This window comes from Cervus canadensis, chromosome 10 (genome assembly GCF_019320065.1).
Source record: "Cervus canadensis isolate Bull #8, Minnesota chromosome 10, ASM1932006v1, whole genome shotgun sequence".
Classification (NCBI taxonomy): domain Eukaryota; kingdom Metazoa; phylum Chordata; class Mammalia; order Artiodactyla; family Cervidae; genus Cervus; species Cervus canadensis.
The window spans coordinates 38,420,656-38,438,613 of NC_057395.1; the positions used below are offsets into that span (position 1 = coordinate 38,420,656).

The 17,958-nt window shown below is 38.0% G+C and overlaps 1 protein-coding gene across 4 annotated transcripts in view; it reads left to right on the forward strand.

Annotated features, from left to right (window-relative positions):
* ODAD2 (outer dynein arm docking complex subunit 2) overlaps window positions 1-17,958 on the forward strand; it is a 150,126-nt gene that overhangs the window by 87,736 nt on the left and 44,432 nt on the right. For 3 of the 4 annotated variants that reach the window (XM_043480163.1, XM_043480164.1, XM_043480166.1), the window contains one exon: window positions 3,806-3,920. The exons of the other annotated variant lie outside the window; for it this stretch is intronic. In XM_043480163.1, coding sequence (XP_043336098.1) covers window positions 3,806-3,920 — 115 coding nt within the window. The remainder of the gene's footprint in view (window positions 1-3,805; window positions 3,921-17,958) is intronic. 4 annotated transcript variants of the gene reach the window in all.

The window sequence follows — 17,958 nt, forward strand, 5'->3', positions numbered from 1 at the left end:
CTGGTTAGATTTTGAATTTGAATGTATGCTTTTCAAGTATGAGGTTAAAAATGAGTGTATTTGTGTAGGGAGAGATTTTTGATTCAGTGAAAAAAGGAGTAGGCAAAGACTTCTGTTTCAGGTCCCTTTAACCAATATTCACTGGCTCAGGAACGTGCGCTAAGCATGGTGGGCAGTAGCAGATTCCTGCTGTCAAGGAGATTACACGGCACTTGGGGAAATAAGATGCATACAGACATGACCACACTGCAAAGCAGTATATGATGAGAGCCAGAAACGAGGGCAGCAAAACTCAAAAGGCTCTCAGAGGAGGGAGGAACCAGAGGATTTGAGGAGAGGTTTTATTGTAGACCTTAAAAGATGCATTGTCACAGCGAAAGATGGAGGTGGTGTGGGTAAAGGTTTAGAGCTGGGAGAATCTCTGTGACTTGTGAGTTAACCAGTGTCTCCCCTCTGTGTTCACGTGGAACCTGACACCCACATCTCTTAGCAGGGGTCCCCAGTCTCTGGGATCTAATGCCTGGTGATCTGAGTTGGAGCTATGTAATAATAATAGAAATAAAGTAAGCACAATAAATGTAATGTGCTTGAATTACCCTGAAACCATCCCCTCAACCCCTGGTCCGTGGAAAATTTGTCTTCCATGAAACCAGTCCCTGGTGCCAAAAGGTTGGGCACCACTGTCCTATAGCATTTACCAGAACAGATTGTAATGGTCTCTTTATCACCTTCACTAGTTTGCAGTTTCCTGAAGGACAGTGAAAATCCCTATTATTTGCAGAGCCTCTATTCATGTATTCACAGCTTGCTGAAATGTATTTGTGATCCCCCTAACATATCACTTTTGCAGTTATTCCATGCACGTGTTTCCAGCTGGAGTTGAACACGGCCATACTCTGCCTTCTTGTTTCCGCTCTCCTTTTGTAAACGTGTCATCTTCATAGTATTTAGTGCCACATGGTTTGCATTTTTGTGCTTTGAGCTGGTGATCTTCCTGTTTGAAATGGCCCCTAAACCTAATGCCAGAGTACAAGAAGACTGCCATGTGCCTTACAGAGAAAAATGTGTGTGCTGGATTGCTCGTGGATTCAATGTTAATGAATCAAAAATGTATTATTAAGGAAAGTGTCTTTAAATAGAAGCACACATAAAACAAGATTATATGTTGATCAGTTAATGAAAATATTCTCACCAGAGGCTCTTAGGAACAAAACTTCATATTGCCCAAAGAGCAATGATTTGGTATTTACAAATTCACTGCTTGCTGTGACTTTATACAATGTAAGTACCCTGAGCAACTAGAATTGAGTGTATCTATTACTTCTGTATGCTCAGCACTTAGTGTTTAGTAGGTGGCCACAGAGTTTTATGAGCAAACACCTGAATACAGGGAATTGGGAGGAATAAACCAGCTCATTGGAAATGTTAAATGCTGAGTTCAAGACTGGGGTGTGAATACCATGCAGGCAGTGGGAAGCTGTCCGAGACTGTCCCCTGGGAGTGATCTCTCAGTTGTGAACTGTTCACCAAGTGTTAATTGAATGTGTTGGCTGGTGTGATGGACAGAATGAATATCCCTGGGGCCTTGCTTGCAAGGAGATACTGCAGAAGCTCTAAAAATACTCTTTCAGCAGGATTAATTTCCCTGGGATCTATAGGAGGGATTGGAATTGAGAGAAACTGAAGACACAAGGAAATGGCAACCCACTCCAGTGTTCTTGCCTGGAGAGTCCCAGGGACGGGGGAGCCCGGTGGGCTGCCGTCTATGGGGTCTCACAGGGTCGGACAAGACTGAGGCAACTTAGCAGCAGCAGAAGACAGAAAACCAAGTTACTGCTGTAGCTGTCCCCACATGAGGTAACAGAGACTACAGCCAGGGTGCCGGCAGGGAGAAAGAGAAGTAGGGGAGACACTTGACTTACTGTGAAGTAAATCCACAGCATGACTCGACTCGGAGGACGAGGGAGATGGAGGAACAAGATTAAACTCTGAAGTCTGCTGCCCTTTGTTAGTCCCTCTGTTCGCAGTTTTTTTTTTTTTTTTTAAATGTTTTCCTCATCTCAGGTAATTACTCTGTACCATGCTATCTTTTAAGTCATCTGTAATGAGGTCACAGTCCTCAGCCATTGTAACTAAGCAGCTGAGGAATTGTCTAGGGTTTGGGGTGACAGTCAAAGACAGCGTATCTGGTTTTAGAATGAACAGTGAATTTTTATTGTTAATTGTGATATTTTGCCTGGGGTAGGGATCCAGAGTTGAATTATCGCTCTTTATAACTGAAAATGTGTGCCATCCCAATGACTTCAACTCTAATGATAAGCTATGTCCTGCATTGTATGGCTAAATATTCCTAATGCGAATATTAGTACTGACTACATTGGTGAGAGAGTAGGACAGATTATCATTCACTGTTGTTCTTTGAGAAATCATACTTGGAAAAAAATACATAGAGACCCAGGGATCTCCATTAATTATGTTTTCAGTGGCATGTGTAAAATAGTAAGCTTTTTTAAGTTGGTAAAGTAAATCCTTCATTGTGAAGTACAGTGTATTCACTATCTTTCTTTATACTTTCTATAAATTGAGAAATAAAACCTTTAATTTCCCTTAGCAAGATAGTGACAGAGAGCTTTAGTTTTAGAAAACTATTTAGTTAAACATGGGGTTAAAACACTTTCTCAATGCACTTTTTCTCATTAAAGATCATCTTTTAAAGAGATAGTTTATGTCTTACTATAAGCTATTTGCCCTACCAATTTTTTTTTAAGGTTATGGAAAACTTATACCCAACTTGGAACCTTTTGAATAATACATTTTTTTTTTCTGGCAAACTCATCTCAGATAATCAAGAAATGTAGTATTTTTAGTCAATTTTCAAGAAAAAATTTGAATGGCACTAAGCTAGGAGTATTTATTCTATCTGTGGCTAAGTACTACATGTATTTAACTCGAGGTTTAAAATCAAAGGAATTTTGATATTCTTTATCTTTTTCCATCTGCTTGTAGTTTAGTATATCTTTCTGAACAAAGCCATGTTTGTAAAGGATATTAAGTTTTGTTTGGCCTTCTTCTCAACTGTGAGTACTCAACGGACGTTAATGCGAGGTTATGCTCCCTGGACTGATTGATGTATAAACAGAAGACAGATGGTGTGGAGATGACTCTGATGATAATTCATTTTTCAGCTAGTCAAGAAGATATTTTGATTACAGTGTGTTTAAGTAATTATAACACAGTCTGCAATGTTAGTCTCTCTGGGAAGCAAGCACATGGAAAACAAGTTACGTGTTATTGCTGCCCAACAAAGGAGGCAGTGTGGCATAATGATTTTAATTCCTAGTGCTAGATTAGGACTGGAGGAGTTTAAAATATGTCATGCCGTACGGTAAGTCAATTAAACATAGACCAAATAAAAAAGGTAACTGCACAGTTTTGAGGCGTAAATATTTGTCTTGGAAAGTATTTAGATGTTACTATATGAAAGAAACCAGTATTTTTGCATTCAGGCAACAGTCTGTATACAGCTAATTAAAAAATTACATGGCTTGATTTTTAGTTTATGTGAATCATAATTATTATAGAGCTTGCTTTTTGCATCATGAGTGTAAAACTGAAATCAGAGAACTGACATCAACAGCATGTAAAGTCCCTGCTGTTCTTAAAGTTTTGAAAAAAAAATAGCAAGCAAAATGTCAAAAGGAGAAAAAAATAATTAGAACTGTGTGGATAGGCCATTTAAATTTTATTTTCATGTGCTAATTACAGTATATACCTCTGGGTTTTGTTATTGTTTGTTTCACAATAGGATAATTGATCGCTTAGATGGGGTTCGTTTGTTGTGGTCCCTGCTAAAAAATCCTCACCCGGACGTGAAGGCCAGTGCAGCTTGGGCCCTCTGTCCCTGCATCCAGAATGCAAAGGTAAGAAGAGACCGCAAGTCAGTCCATCCTAGAATCTCTTAATACCATGGTGAATGATGTTACCACAGGTCACCAACTGCTTTTCACTTCTTTATGGTCAGATTTTTACCTGGGAAAAAGAATACTGAACTTTTGTGCCAAAATAATTTTTGAGCAATACCTTTTCCTGGTCAGTTTTTAGATGTCAAATGAAACTGGGCTAAGATGGCAGAGCTTACCATGTTCTACCTGGCTGGTGGGATTGAAACAAATATCACAGGTACATCAAGGGGAAGGAAGGTATACTGTTCGTACCTTTTGGGTGGAAAAAAAATTGCATTACTGCTACTTTCAGAAGCCCAAGATAACTTGTGTCTTACTTACTGCCTGACTGACTACCATGAAAAATCACTAAGTTCTTTGTTACCTTGAAAAAGTCACATAATGTCATGAATTGCACTTTTCTTATGTGTTAATAAAGACTATATGTAAAGTCTAGAGATTTCTCTCTGTCGAGTATTGTTACAGAAAGCATTTAATTCCTGGAATAAATTTAACATGCCTCTAACTATCTTCCTAATATTTGTGACTAGAAGTAATTGTAAAAAGTGAACTGTGATATATACTAATATTTAGAAAAGACTTATTACAAACTGGTTAGTGGACTATTTTTTTATAACAACAAAAAAGGGAAAAATAAAAACACCTCAAATGTTAGCCTATAGGGAAGTGAATAACAAGATGACAGCACAGTCATAATATGTCATCTAGCGCAGCAATAAAAAATGAATGTACTTCAGCAATGTCTGCATCGATATCAGTATATCTCATGAACATACTGACCAAAATAAAAGCAAGTTTCAGAAGCAGAGATACAATATAATCCTACTAAATAGGATCCAAAAATTTTTTTAAAATACAAAATATAAATGATATTATTTAGGGAGCAAGAAAGAAGCCTATTGAAGAAAGGTTGCTACACGTCTTTGAAGGATTTCTTTAAGGATATTCTTTAAGAAAGATCTTAATCCTCCTTAAACAATCTTTCATATCTTTAATGATCCTAATTATCTTTAAGAAAAGCTAACTGGTTTTAGAGACAAGCCAAGACTGATAAGCAGAACTAACTTTAGAGGAACAGAAGACAAAATTAAATTTTTAAAATTAACATCCTTAGAATGACCCAAAGGATACTGCTAAACCCAAAATGGCTAAATAAAAAGTATTCATAGATTAAGAAAGGGCTTTTGGAAATTAAAAATATATTTGGGAAACAATAAATTTAATAAAAGAGACATACTACATTATGTATGGTACTGGGATGTGACTGAGTAATTAATCTGGATGATAAAGTCTAGTAAACAACTAAAAATGTAAAGTAAATATAAAAAGAAAATAGGAATTGCAAGCACACAAAAGGAAAGCAAAAGGAATAAACAATCATTTATAAAAGGGGGAGGTGGTTTCTATAAGCTGAAGAGTTGAAGAAAGACTCCAGTCTCCAGATTGAAAGATCCATTTAGTGCCAAGTAGGGAAAAGGAATTTATCTATACCTAGACACAAATTCAAATTTGGCATTTCCAGAAATTAAAGGAAAGGAAAAAGTTACATAAGAACAAGAATCACACCAGTATTAGACTTAACATCATTCACAGTGAATTCTAAAGCAAATGGAACAAAACTTTTTCTGTCTTTAAAGGAAAACATTTTTTTATCCTGGAATTCTATATCCTGCAAAACTAGCACCTGAGTTAGTGTAGGGTAAGGATGGAATAAAGACATTGTTCTTTTAGAAATGTTGGGATTCAGGAAAGTTATCCTCCATGAATCTTTTCTGAAAAAAAATTAGAATGTTTTCCAGCAAAACAGAAGATTATAAGAAAGGAAGTAACATGAGTTATAGAAATAATAATGAACAAATAAATCATTAGAATTTTTGCTAAATAAGAATTTGTATTATAATATGGCTTTCAGTTTTTATCAAATTGTTAAGAAAGAATTTCTTTAAAAGTAATGGTATAAAATAAAAGCCATTAAAATAAAAGATGGTATTGTCACAGTAACAATCTGAATCTAAAGTATCAGATGATTAGGAAAGTATGTTAGGTAGTGGAAGGTAATAGGTAAAAACATACCAAAGGTCTTTCCTTTTCCTGGAGAAGCTTGTTAGAAATACTGGGTAACTCTCAATCACCATTGACAATAGGAATTTAGTATTATCATTGGTGAGGTACCATTTTGTATGGTTAACATTTCTATTAATGTCGTTATTACATGTTAATTATACCCTTTATTCCTATGGATTTCAACTCTAAATCTGCCTACTTATCTGTAATTGGCTTTAAAAGATTTTTCAATGTTTTCATGTTCATTCTTCTTGCCCAGGATTTCTGTCCTGAATACCCAACTGGTCTTCTTTGCTAACAACCTAAACTGAACCACATTGAAACTTTAAAAACAACCCATCTTGTCTGTGTTTAAGCCCTTGGCCCGAAGGACCAGTCTAGACCCAAGCCTCCACAGAGAGCTCCATTCCTCCTGAACCTCTCCTGCCTTCCACTGCCTTCCACTCCCACCAAAGACCACATGGACTATAGCCAGCCAGGCTTCTCTGTCCATGGAATTCTCCAGGCAAGAATACTGCAGTAGGTAGCCATTCCCTTCTCTAGGTTAATCCACTTTGCAATGTTCAATTTAGAATCTTCAAGTAGTATTTTGTATATTCTATTGTTTGGAGGTGAATTTAAATTGTTTTCAAATAAGAGTAAGTTCTGTGGGAGAACAGAGGCAGGAAACACTTTGAACATGCCGGGCATCCTGCTCACAGTGAAATAACAGAATCAGACGAGGTCCTGCCAAATATTTTGGCCCATTCTTCCTTCCCCCTCCTCCTCACGCCTTCTTGTTTCAGGTAAGTTTATGACTCAGCTTTCTAGGAAAAAATTCCTTTTATTTGGTAAGAAAGCATTTCCACATTTTTCACGTAAGATACTTTTGCAAGTCACTTTAGAATTATTAACTTATGAATCATAGGAGTTGGCATCATTTTGAAATAAATAACTTCTTTGTCTAGATTAATGGCACTGACAGCAACGCGGCAGAAACCAGCTATTGTCAGTTACAGCCAAGGGCAGCCCCAGTGGGAAGAGAGTAGAAGGCATGTCTTCAGACAGGTCATTTCTACTTCAGGGTCCCTGAACATCTGTCAGGCATCATAAAAGCTGAGCACACTACATACGTGTCCATGTGGAGTCAATGTGGTGAGACGTCAGCTGTTGAAGACAGATGTTACCCATTTTTTATACTGTTAACAGCATATCCATGAGAACACATTTTCAGATCTGTTAAGAAAATGAGATGTGAAAATTACATGTAGTGAATGGACTGCCTCTTTTCTTGCTGGGAAATATTTAAAGCTCCCTATCAGTGAATGAGTAAGGCAACAGAGTAGTTCAGTAACGAATCGTGGGATAATTGTGACAAATTAAGAGTCACCACGTAAGCTGCCACTGGACTTGCATTGTATTATGTTGTAATTAGATGTATTAAACAAATGGAATGTGGGATTTTTGTAGGATGAAATGTTGACGTTTTTCCCAGGAGGTCAGTGTCTCAGCTAGAAGCTTCAAATAATCCTTCATTCTGGAGGAAGTCTGTATATTATAGTTTTTGATCAGTTACTGGTGATTAAAAAATGTACGAAGTGAAAGATAAATGTTTTACCAACCTAATAATTATCTGTCCATACCATATATGATTGAAAAATCAGGGTGTGAAATGTAAGTCTGTTTTATGTCCTTAAACTTTAAAGAGTATTTAAGATAGGAAATAAGCATCTTCAGTTTAAAAGCTGCTCAATGTTCTTTAGTCTCTCAAGCTCTAAAGAACAGAGGCTGAACTAAAAGTGAACTAAGTATAAAAATTCACTGCATATTTTTCCAAGTAGTTTTATTTAAAAGGATTTATTTAAGACTTAAGGAAAGTTTGTTGTTGTTTTCCTGTTACGATTACTAAAAAGGACAGAGATTGTAAGATGTGACCTCTGTAGTGATGTTATTTAGCAAAATTCATGAGCTGCAAGTCTGGCTGCAGATGAAGAGCTGTTTTGTAAAAATTGCAAGATATTTGTAAATGGAAGTGAAAAGCTGTCCCTTTCCAGCTGAATGATCAAACACACTTTGGAGAAAAACAGTGGTTGAACAGGTGTTCAGCATTATGAACTTGTGCAGTAAAGAATGCAAAAACTGAATCTGGCAAAGATCCATGTATTAAATTCTTTGTTCTTAAGAACCAAAATTTCCTGCTGCAGAAAATCAACTCAAATTTGTGCTCTGTGAACAATAAGATAATGAAAAATTACAGAATTCACATAAAGAATGTATAATTATGTTACATCACTTACCTCAAGCATTTTTCCAGCATTGATAAGAACATGTTTCTTTTTTAAACTATAACTGCCTTTTTTAATATTTTATTTTTGTGAATGATGTAAGATAATACTTAATTTTCTTAATTCTATTCCTTTTCATTAATGACTTTTAAAAGTTTTTATTAATAAAAAGTAGAAAGTGTTAGTTGCTCAGTCATGTCCGACTCTGTGCGATCCCATGGACTATAGCCCACCAGGCTCTATTGGCCTTTTTATAAGAAATGATTCACATAATTCATATTAATTTGCAGTCACCACTTCATTGTGAATTAGATGGGAAACAGGTACCTTATTTTGAAATAAATACTCTCTATAATTAAAACAGCTGTCGCACTGGGAAGAAAACTCAACCTGTCTACCAAATCAGTAATGTACCTATGCGATCACTTGGCCTCGTAACCTTCTTAAACCCAATTTTGCTACTTGTTTAGAAAATAATATTTGGTTGTGAATTTTGATCTCAGAGGGAAAAAAATCTCTAGTAACTTCAAAACCAGTGGCCTCAGGATCTGCCCCAAACAGACGCCAATTAGAAGATGTTTGAGAGCTATTCCCCAAAAGAAACGAGAAAAAGTTAATGTCTGAGAGATTAGAATACAAGCTTGGGCAGTTTTAGCTTCCTGACTACAGGTGTGACAGAACATAGCTGATGAAACCAGGCAGGAATCTGACATCACCCTCTGTTTAACTTCAGCTGCCCAATGAGCCATGCCCAATGAGGAAGCCAGAGAGAAGCTGGACAAGAAGTACAGAGAGCTGTAATTTCACACTGAGACGACTGACACAGACACGGCTTAAGGAGCTCGCATTTGGTCTCGTTTGGGCCAAAGAATGTATAGCTGTCCACCATGTGCCAAAGAAGCTGCACAGGTTCTTAAAACACTGAAAAGCTGTTTAAAATGTAATCTGTGTTTGGTGGCCCACCTATCTAGGGTCGGCTGTTATTTTCAAGTCACCAAACAGTTTCAAGCATGCTCCTTATCTAGCCCACAGTTTCTAAAATCCTGTAAACTAAAGTGAACTGTATTACAGATATTTTTTTCTGTGCGCCTGATTTTCAGCTTGGGACTTAAAGGGCCACAACAAGTGAGGGTGTGATTAAGCTTGTCTTCAGGTCCCAGCTGAAAGGACCACTATCTGTGGGGCAGATGTATTGCTTTCACCTGGATTCCCCTCCTGCCCTGCTTCCCATTCCAGGCTTCTCAGTCTCTGTTCTGAAGAGGGCTGCAATGAAGTTGCTAGTTTAGGATGTCCCCTGCTTTGGGAGCATGGAGACTTAGCCTCTGGACCACCAGGGACATCCCCATTTAACCATTTTATTTGAAAATACAGTTTATCTGTCCCATCACTTCATGGCAAATAGATGAGGGAAAAGTGGAAACAGTGACATATTTTATTTTCTTGGGCTCCAAAATCACTGCGCAGAGTGACTGCAGCCACAAAATTAAAACGTGCTTGCTTCTTGGAAGAAAAGCTATGACAAACCTAGAAGGCATATTAAAAAGTGGAGACATCACTTTGCTGGCAAAAGTATGTATAGTCAAAACTATGGTTTTTCCAATAGTCAAGTACAGATGACATAAAAAGGCTGAGCATCAAAGAATTGATACTTTCAAACTACAGTGCTGAAGAAGACTCTTGAAAGTCCCTTGGACAGCAAAGAGATCAAACCAGTAAATCCTAAGGAGATCAACCCTGAATATTCACTGGAAGGACTGATGCTAAAGCTCCAATACTTTGGCCACCTGATGCAAAGAGCTGATTCATTGGAAAATATCCTCATGTTGGGAAAGATTGAGGGCAGGAGGAGAAGGGGGCGATAGAGGATGAGATGGTTGGATGGCATCACTGATTCAATGGACATGAGTTTGAGCAAACTCTGGGAGATGGTAAAGGACAGGGAAGCCTGACATCTGCAGTCCCATGGGGTCACAAAGAGTCAGACACGACTTTAGCGACTGAACAACAGTTTATCCGCTACCAGTTACTTTGTTAAATGAAAAATGTCATGCATTGTTACATCATTATCTCTTGCTCAGCCAGGAACTCCCAGGAACACACCCTGTACTTGACCACCATCAGAAACTGTGCCATCACAGTTCACAGACTTGGACATTGACTAGGACCCCAGTTTCTGATGCAGTGTTGTGTCCCTCCATCTCTCTGGGCACACAGTATTTTTAATTTTTCTAAATTGAAATATGATTGTTTACAATATGATATAAGCTTCAGGTGTACAACACAGTGATTCACAGTTTTTAAAAGTTAGATTCCATTTATAGTTACTATAAAATATTGGCTGTATACCCTGAAAACAGGCACACTTGTTCCTGATCTTGGAGAGAAACTTTCAGTCTTTCACCATTGAGTATGATCTCAGCTGTGGGTTTTTCCTACTTGGCCTGTATTATGTTGAGATCATTTTCTTCTATTCCTAGTTTGTTGAACTTTAAAAAAAAATCATATGAGGATATTAAGTTTTGTCAAATACTTTTTCTCCATCAACTGACATGCTCTTACAGGTTTGATCTTTATTCTTAGTGTAGGGCAGTATATTGATTTTCTTATGTTGAATCACCCATGCATGCATGCTAAGTCCCTTCAACTGTGTCAACTCTTTGTGACCCTGTGGATTGTACCCTGCCAGTCTTCTCTGTCCATGGGATTCTCCAGGCAAGAATACTAGAGTGCGTTGCCATGCCCTCCTCCAGGGGATCTTCCAGATACAGGGATCAGACCAGCATCTGTTACATCTCCTGCACTGGCAGAAGGGTTTTTTGTTGTTTTTTTTTTTTTCACCACTAGTGCCACCTGGGACGCCCTGAATTAGTCATACTTTCTAGGAATAAATTCTACTTTGTCATGGGGTATAATCCTACTGAATTTGGTTTGCTAGTGTTTTGTCGAGGAGTGTAGTTCTTTTTTATATTGTCTTTATCTGGCTTTGATGTCAAAGTAATGCTAGCCTCATACACTGCATTTGGGAGTGGTACCTCCTCAATTCTTGGAGGAGTTTGATGATTGCTGTTAATTCTTATTTAAATGTTCTGTAGAATTTGCAAGTGAAACTATCCGGTCTTTTGTTTGTTTGAGGTTTTTGATTACTGATTCAATTTCCTTACTAGTTATAGATCTATTCATATTTTCTATTTCTTTATGGTTCAGTCGGTGTAGGTTATGTGTGTCTCATTGTTTGCTAAACCCAGGGTAGACAATCAGGGAAGCTGGAAGAAAATGGAAAGCTGGAAAAAGTCCCTACGAGGAGCCGTAGGGACTGCAGACAGTATTTATTTGCAGCAGCAAGGGCAAAATGCTTTATTCACTAATGGTTGATACTTCCGCAGTGGGCTGCAAAGGCTTTTCACGTGGGGCTTATGTAGGTATGATGCGCGTGCGCTCTGCTATAAATGATATCAGCTGTTGCATTATAACCATGCAAAGTCATTGTTTACAGACTTTGTAAACAATGTGGGACGAGAGAGAGAGAGAACATGGGGTGAGAGAACCTGACCACTGCCATTTTGGCTGATTGTTATTTCCCTACAAGGTGTTTCTGGAAATTTATCCATTTCTTCTAGGTTATCCAATTTGCTGGCATACAGTTGTTGATGGCAGTCTGTTACAATCCGTTTTATTTCTCTAAATTGTCTTGTACCTTCTTTCATTTTGGATTTGGAGGGGGTTTTTTTTTTTTTCCCCTTCCTTAATCTAGCTAAGGATTTGTCAGTTTTGTTGCTCTTTTTGAGTAGCCAGCTCTTGGTTACATTGATTTTTCTTTACTGTTTTTCTATTTTCTTCTTTAGGAAATAGTTATTTCTTCTTTAACTAATTGGTTATTTACAAGTGTATTGTTTAATTACTGATGAGGAAACAGAGACTTAGAGAAGTTGGGTAGCGGCTCAAAGCAATACAGCCAATAGTAATGAAACCAAGCTATGCTCCCAGCTGTTCTCACTATGTGACTTAAAGTCTTAAACCAGGGCTTCCCAAACTTTGATGCACATTGGAATTGTCACCTAAAGACCTTATAGGCACTGGCTCCCACCGCCACATGCTTTGATTCACTTGGCCCAACTTGAGCTGATGAAACATTAAAAGGTCTCCCAGGTGATGCTAATGTGCCACAAAGTTTAAGAACTACTGCCTTAACAACTGTATTTTTACCTTCTTAAGGATTTTTTTTTTTAAGGTGAGAATGCTTGGATAAATTATTTACCTCTAAATATCCTAGTTAGCTTACTTGGTTTCTCAAAGGACAGTATTAAACAGAAATAGATGAATTTTACCATGTGAAATTTAATCAAAAGCTTCTCTCTTTTACATGAAAATCGTCCAACCCAATTTATACAATAAAAAGCAGCTAGAATCCTCAAAAATGCAGGACAGGAGAGTGCTAGCTACACAGTAACTCACTTGTAGAAGATGTAGGGGTTTTGGCTGAATTGCAGAGCTTAACATGAGTTCATTGGCCCTGTACCTGCTGAAGTAGCCGCCACAGCAGAAGCACCGAGTGGAGCTCTTGGAGGTGAGAAGTCTGCCAACTTCTGCTCCGGTCAGACCACATCTGCTAAATTCTAAGTGTGTTCTAGGTGTGTTCTCAGAGAAGCTGATAAGTAAGAGGGAAGACCGTTGAAAACCACTTACTATGAAAATCAGTTACAGGTACACAGAAGAGGAGGAAGACCAGAGAGCCAGTTTCAGATGTTAGAACGTTCCTGAGCATGAGGATTCTTTGCAGGTGTTAGGTTGGTGCAAGCATAATGGTGGTTTGGGACCATGAATTTTAAATCATTATAACTAGGTTCAAACTCATCTTTATTAATCAAAACAGGAAGCATTCCAGTCAACACCTTTTTGCCAACGAGAAATAAGTTTGCTTACTCCTGTAGCGTGAAAATCCACTCCAGGATTTGACGAACTCTGCCTCCTGCTGGTCATGGAAGAGTTTACCCTGCAAAAAGTTGTCAAGATGCTTGAAGTGTAATTGGTTGTCAAGAGGTCAGGTGAATATGGCAGATGAGGCAGACTTCATAACCCAATTTGTTCAACAGGAAAATATAATGTGACAGACCCAACAAGTAAACTGTTGAAGAACCTCTTCATAAATTAAAGACTCTTTTTTTTTTTTTTTAAGAGTGTAGTATTTCATACAGTTAATTTTTTTAAGTTTGTGGTTTCAAGTATTATTCTTGGCCTGACCTACACAATTCACTGATTAGATCTTAACCAGAAACTGTCTTACACATCTTAATCTGTGGGTTCCTGATTACAAGTGGGAAAAATTCTAAATATATGTATTTTTAATTAAAATATATATAAGCTTATATATGCACAGTTGATTTACATATAATAGCTACTAGATGATAATACATCTTATATTATTTAGCATCTTGTACTTATAAACTTCTTTAAAATATGTCATCGGTTAAAAATGTCCTTTAATTAGCTCTATAAGCCTCTGAATACACAATAGTGAAAGTGAAAGTGTTAATTGCTCAGTTGTGTACAACTCTTTGCCAGGTTCCTCTGTCCATGGAATTCTCCAGGCAGAATGCTGCAGTGGGTTGCCATTCCCTTCTCCAGGGGATCTTCCCAACCCAGGGATGGAACCTGGGTCTCCTGCACTGCAGGCTGATTCACAAGGGTGCTTCACAATTTAGACTTTCTCATTAATAGAATTGCATCTAAAGTAGAATCAACACAAGGCATAGTAAAATGGAAAAAAAAATCCACAGTTGACTGTGATATTTTTAAAAATTATCTTAAATTCAGCTAAGGTAATAGAGAAAAATCAAAACTATTAACTTAAAAAAATTTTATCATGTGCAAATTAATTGGATAAAGTTTAATACAAAGTTTAATACATTTTCTGCTACATAGATCTAGACTGAGCCACTGCATTATTTATTTTACCGAAAATTAATTTATTTTTCCTTCAGTTCAGAAGGAAAGGAATAATAATTGAGGTTCTACTTTCCAGTTTTGAAGGATTATATTTGAAAGTGTCAGGTAATTCCAACTTATGTGTATATATGTGTATGTGTGTGTATGTATGTATATGTATGTGTGTGTATATTTAAGCTGTAGGACTTGTTTACTAGCAACAGAAAAAGGACCTTATTATGATAGAGCCCACAAACTAACTGTTCTTGAGTATACAGAGGTATATTTAGAATTTGAAAAGAAATTTACTGAATTTACCTTTAGGACAAGATTTGCCTGTTCAGTTTTAGCTTCGTGGACGTGCTATTCTAATGTGAATGTAGTATTTTTGAAATTTTTTTTTATGTGCAGTGTGCTATTTTAAAATCTGTTTCAAATGTTATGCATTGTATGGTCTCTATATGGCCCGGAGTAGTGTAGTGTTTTTATAGCCCTTCTGGTCAAAAATTTTTGTCTTAAGTCACGTTACACTTGCCTTGCATGTGCTTTAAAAGTTGCATTGTATGTATCTCACCTCATCAGAAGGCTGCCGGTTCTTTTTGCTGGAGGCAAAAGAGGGAATTTCAAGCCTATTAGTTTACTTGCTCTGAGCCAAACATCCAGTTTTCTGTTTTATTCATTAGTCTGTAAATAATAATCTGCACTAATGTTTTCCTATTAGTTGAATTTTAACCAAAAATATTTAATATTAAATACTTAATTTTGTTTAATTTGAACTTGACCCCTTCCCCTACTTATTCAACCATTCAAGCTAATAGCAGCATGAAGGTGTTTCATATTCTCTTTTTAATTATGGTTTTTGTCTTAGGAAATGTCACTGGCAAACAGCTGCATCCCTTTTGGAATTATTAACTCTCTAGATTGGGAGGCTTCTTCTGACTGTTTATAAACTAACTTTAATGTGACAACTTCAACTATTGGTACTTCCAAGTCCACGCACACAGTGTGTAGTGAAAAGCTACTAAATGAGAAATCGAGAGATCTGCTTTTCCAGCTTGGTCACTCACTGTGCGTGAACCTTCAGACTGCCTGTCTGTAAGATGAGGGTGCCGTGGTTCCTTATGCAGAGCTGTGGACTCCAGAAGAGATAGTGTATGCGGAAGTCTTCAGTAAATTGCAAAAAAAAAAAAAAAATAGGCTCTTGTTATTGTACTACTATTATTACTATCATCATCATTATCATCATTATTATTAAAGATTTTTCCATTATAGATGAAAAGTTGAATTGTCTATAACCAATGTTGTACCAGTGGCAAAACTGGCCAAGACTAGTTTTTAAGATATGTGAGAAGGTGGAAAATGTAGTGAATTTGCCCAGCCGCTCAGCATTAGTGAAAGACAGTTTTGGCAGAGGAATTACTTTTTCCATCCTCAAGTTTACTGTCTCCCTTTCCATAGAAACTATGTGAGGCAAGAAGTCATGTGTCTAAAACCTTTGAACCTAAAAACGAAAAAAAAAAAAAAAAAAAAATAGAAAGCTCACCTTCAAAACAAACTCTGGAGGGGCCCGTAGCCTTGAGTGTAGCACAGATCATCAGTGTAAACTGTTCTAGACCCTGGCGAGCCGCACCCGTGACCTTGCTGACACCGGAGCGCTGGATCTCCTACCACACACGTCAGGGAGCCCCCGGATCAGAGGCAGGTGTGGTCACTGTTGCTATTCGTCCTGGTGCTGCCCCGGTGCTGCGGCCCACAGGCTCCATGATGACCCCCCTCAGAGAGCCAGGAAGTCACCAGACTGGCAGGCCAGTTCATTTACACTCTGTCTTACCAAGCCAGCACCCTCTTCTTTTTAGTGTTTGCGACTGTGGTTAAGTATCTTAACGTTATAATCCCCTTATTCCTTTTATTTTTTCATAATTCAGCAAACATTTATTAAAAGTCCTCTGAGTGACAGAGTGAGATATCCCAAGTGAGAGTCAAAGACCAGGTGTCTCTCTCTCTTTTTTTTTTTTTTTTAATTTTTATTGAATATTTACTCAAATAAAATTTTATTTAATTTTTATTACATTTTATTATTTGATTTTTATTTCTATTGTACAGCAAAGAGCATCAGCTATGCAGATACATATATCCCCTCCCTTTTGGATTTTCTCCCCATTTAGCTCACCACAGAGCACTGAGTCGAGTTTCCTGTTCTGTAGGTTCTCATTAGTTCCCTATTTTACACATAATATCAATAGTGTCTGTTTCTCAGTCCCAGTCTCCCAGTCCATCCCACCTCCCCTTCCCCATTGGTATCCATATGCTCTCTACCTCTGTGTGTCTGTTTCTGCTTTGCAAATACGATCCTCTATAGCATCTTTCTAGATTCCACTTATATGTGTTAATATAAAATATTTGGTTTTCTCTTTCTGACTCACTTGGTGATTGGTCTTGAAGAACGGGGAAAGGACCCATAAGAAAATCATTACAATACGATGGAAAAAATGGTTATAGATTCCTTTGGTTCTAAATAGCCAGATCAGACTTTAGCATTACTTGACTCAGCATCTCAGCAGTGTCTCCAAGGACCAGGCTCTTGTCCTCCTGTTCTACCATTCTCAGTGTTGTTATAAATAGGAAAACCCTTCCAGAAGACTTCTGATTTGTCATCCAGAACTCATGTGCCATAATTGGGCCATATGTAGGCTGCCCCTAACCAAATCGTTGGCAAGGGGCAGGAGACTTCCAGGACAGGCTGAAGCTCCAGGTCAGAGGCGGTCTCTCCTGATACTTGTCTGAGAATTAGATAACCAAGCAAAACCAGGACTTAGCAAACACAAGAGGATGAGGAAATGGATTTTTGGAGAAAACTACCTACAACAATGTGGAGGGGAGGGAGTGACCACACGGAGAAGGGAAGGCCAGTGGGTGGGTGGGGAACTTCATGGAGGAGCTGTTATTTAAGCTGCTATCAAAAGATGTCGGATTTTCAGAATGGAGCAGGAGTTTGTAGTTGGGTAGGGCTTAACTCCAGGTAAAGAAAATAAGTTGGTAATTTAGGGAACAGCAATAATCCTAGAGTCTGGAGTGTTGTTTATGCAGAAGAGTATAATGGGAAGTAGAGCTTCCCATTTGGCTCAGTGGTAAAGAATCTGCCTGCAATGCAAGAGACACAGGTTCAATTCCTGGCTTGGGAAGATCCCTTGGAGAAGGAAGTGGCAACCCACTCCAGTATTCTTGCCTGGGAAATCCCATGGGCAGAGGAGCCTGGCAGGCTACAGTCTGTGGGGTTGTCAAAGAGTCAGACACGACTTCGTGACTAACAGCAACAACAGCATGCTGGGAAGCAAGACAGGAGATTGGGAGAATACGTGAATGTTGTTTCCACCTGGCCCTGAAGGAAATGAACTCTCCCCCTCTTTTCATCTGTACATTCCTGTCTCTTCTTCCCATTGTCTTTGCCTTGCTCAATTGTGTTTTGTTAATTTTTGTGTTTTGTTAATTAATCAGTAGTGTTTTGTTAACTTCTGTATCCCCAGTAGTTATCACACTGACTCATGTAATAGTTGTTCAGTACACATTTGTTGAAGCTGAACTGTGTCTGTGTATGTGCTGTATATTGTTTAGTCACTCAGTCGTGTATGATCCTTTGTGACCCCATAGACTGTAACCCACCAGACTCCTCTGTCTGTGGGATTTCATAGGCAAGAATATTGAAATGGGTTGCCATTTCCTTCTCCAGGGGATCTTCCCAACCCAGG